The sequence below is a fragment of the Propithecus coquereli genome, unplaced genomic scaffold (genome assembly GCF_000956105.1).
Source record: "Propithecus coquereli isolate 6110/MARCELLA unplaced genomic scaffold, Pcoq_1.0 Scaffold23, whole genome shotgun sequence".
NCBI classification, from domain to species: domain Eukaryota; kingdom Metazoa; phylum Chordata; class Mammalia; order Primates; family Indriidae; genus Propithecus; species Propithecus coquereli.
Window position 1 is genome coordinate 120,221 of NW_012147841.1, and position 1,195 is coordinate 121,415.

The window sequence follows — 1,195 nt, forward strand, 5'->3', positions numbered from 1 at the left end:
TCTCATTTCCATACTTTATATGGTTGTCTTGGTGATTTCAAGGGTGGAGAAATTTTAATACCACAATGTAAATGATATTATAATTAGCCAAAGTTCATGTAAGGTGACCGAGGTAGCTGACAAGCCAGTTGAAGCTGGTTCTTGCCTATGATTATCAGCCCTCTTTTGTTTAAGGTTGTTTACTTTAACACTTGCACCCGATCTCCAAGCCGCTGAATGTGGTCTCGACCCTGTCTCCTAAGTCTCCCACTCTAACAATATTACAACAAAATTTGGTATTTCGTTTGATATAGGATTGCTTTTAAGATATAAAAAAATTCACTTATGGCATTGATGGCAAACAGTTAAACATGATATATAATAGTTAATGATAAAAAGGCATTTGTGTTTGTGATATCTGTTTAGGATATGTTGAAAACTGAATAAAAACCCATTGCTAGAATTTAGTTACTTTGTTTTCCTCATTTTATTTTTGATACTCCTTGATCTAGAAATAAATTTTAATGTAAATCAGGTATATAAATAATAATGTGCATGGATGCTTATAATATTTAAATTATATACTATATATTTGTCCCTTTAGAAGTATAAATATAATAAATCTCTATTGAATCTCATTATTGTTACATATCCTCCAATTTTACATGATTTCCTTTTTGCCAGAGATTTTTATAATCCTTCTCTGGAAGATTTTGTGATACCTGAAGGCAATACAGTACTCTTTGAGTAATTACTTTTTTTTACTGAAGCTACTAACAAAAGTCTTAAATAGTATCTGTAATATGATTTTCATACAGTAATTAAGCTAATAAAATCAGCATAAATTCATTTTGAATTTCAACTACTTAAACAGTTCACTATTTTAGAGATTTTTATTGATTCTTTGGATAATTTGAAAGAATTGTTTAGTTGCTAACTTTTTGTGAAAGGATTTCTAACTGCATTATTTTTATATATACTCTTAAACATTTTTGCTTTATAGCTGTACAGTGCGGTAACCCAGGGACAACAGCCAATGGGAAAGTCTTTCGAATCGATGGCACAACATTTTCTAGTTCCGTTATTTATTCCTGTACGGAGGGATATATCCTTTCTGGACCTTCAGTTAGACAGTGCACAGCCAATGGAACATGGTCTGGAACTTTGCCTAATTGTACAAGTAAGTCTTTTCTTAATGTTTAAAAATCATTAGTTA

The 1,195-nt window shown here is 30.8% G+C and overlaps 1 protein-coding gene across 1 annotated transcript in view; it reads left to right on the forward strand.

Annotated features, from left to right (window-relative positions):
* The window catches only part of CSMD3 (CUB and Sushi multiple domains 3), a gene marked incomplete at its 5' end in the record, with an annotated part of 107,701 nt that overhangs the window by 74,216 nt on the left and 32,290 nt on the right, over positions 1-1,195 (forward strand). Inside the window, one exon of the mRNA XM_012645293.1 lies at positions 983-1,159. Within this exon, the coding sequence (XP_012500747.1) occupies positions 983-1,159 (177 nt within the window). The remainder of the gene's footprint in view (positions 1-982; positions 1,160-1,195) is intronic.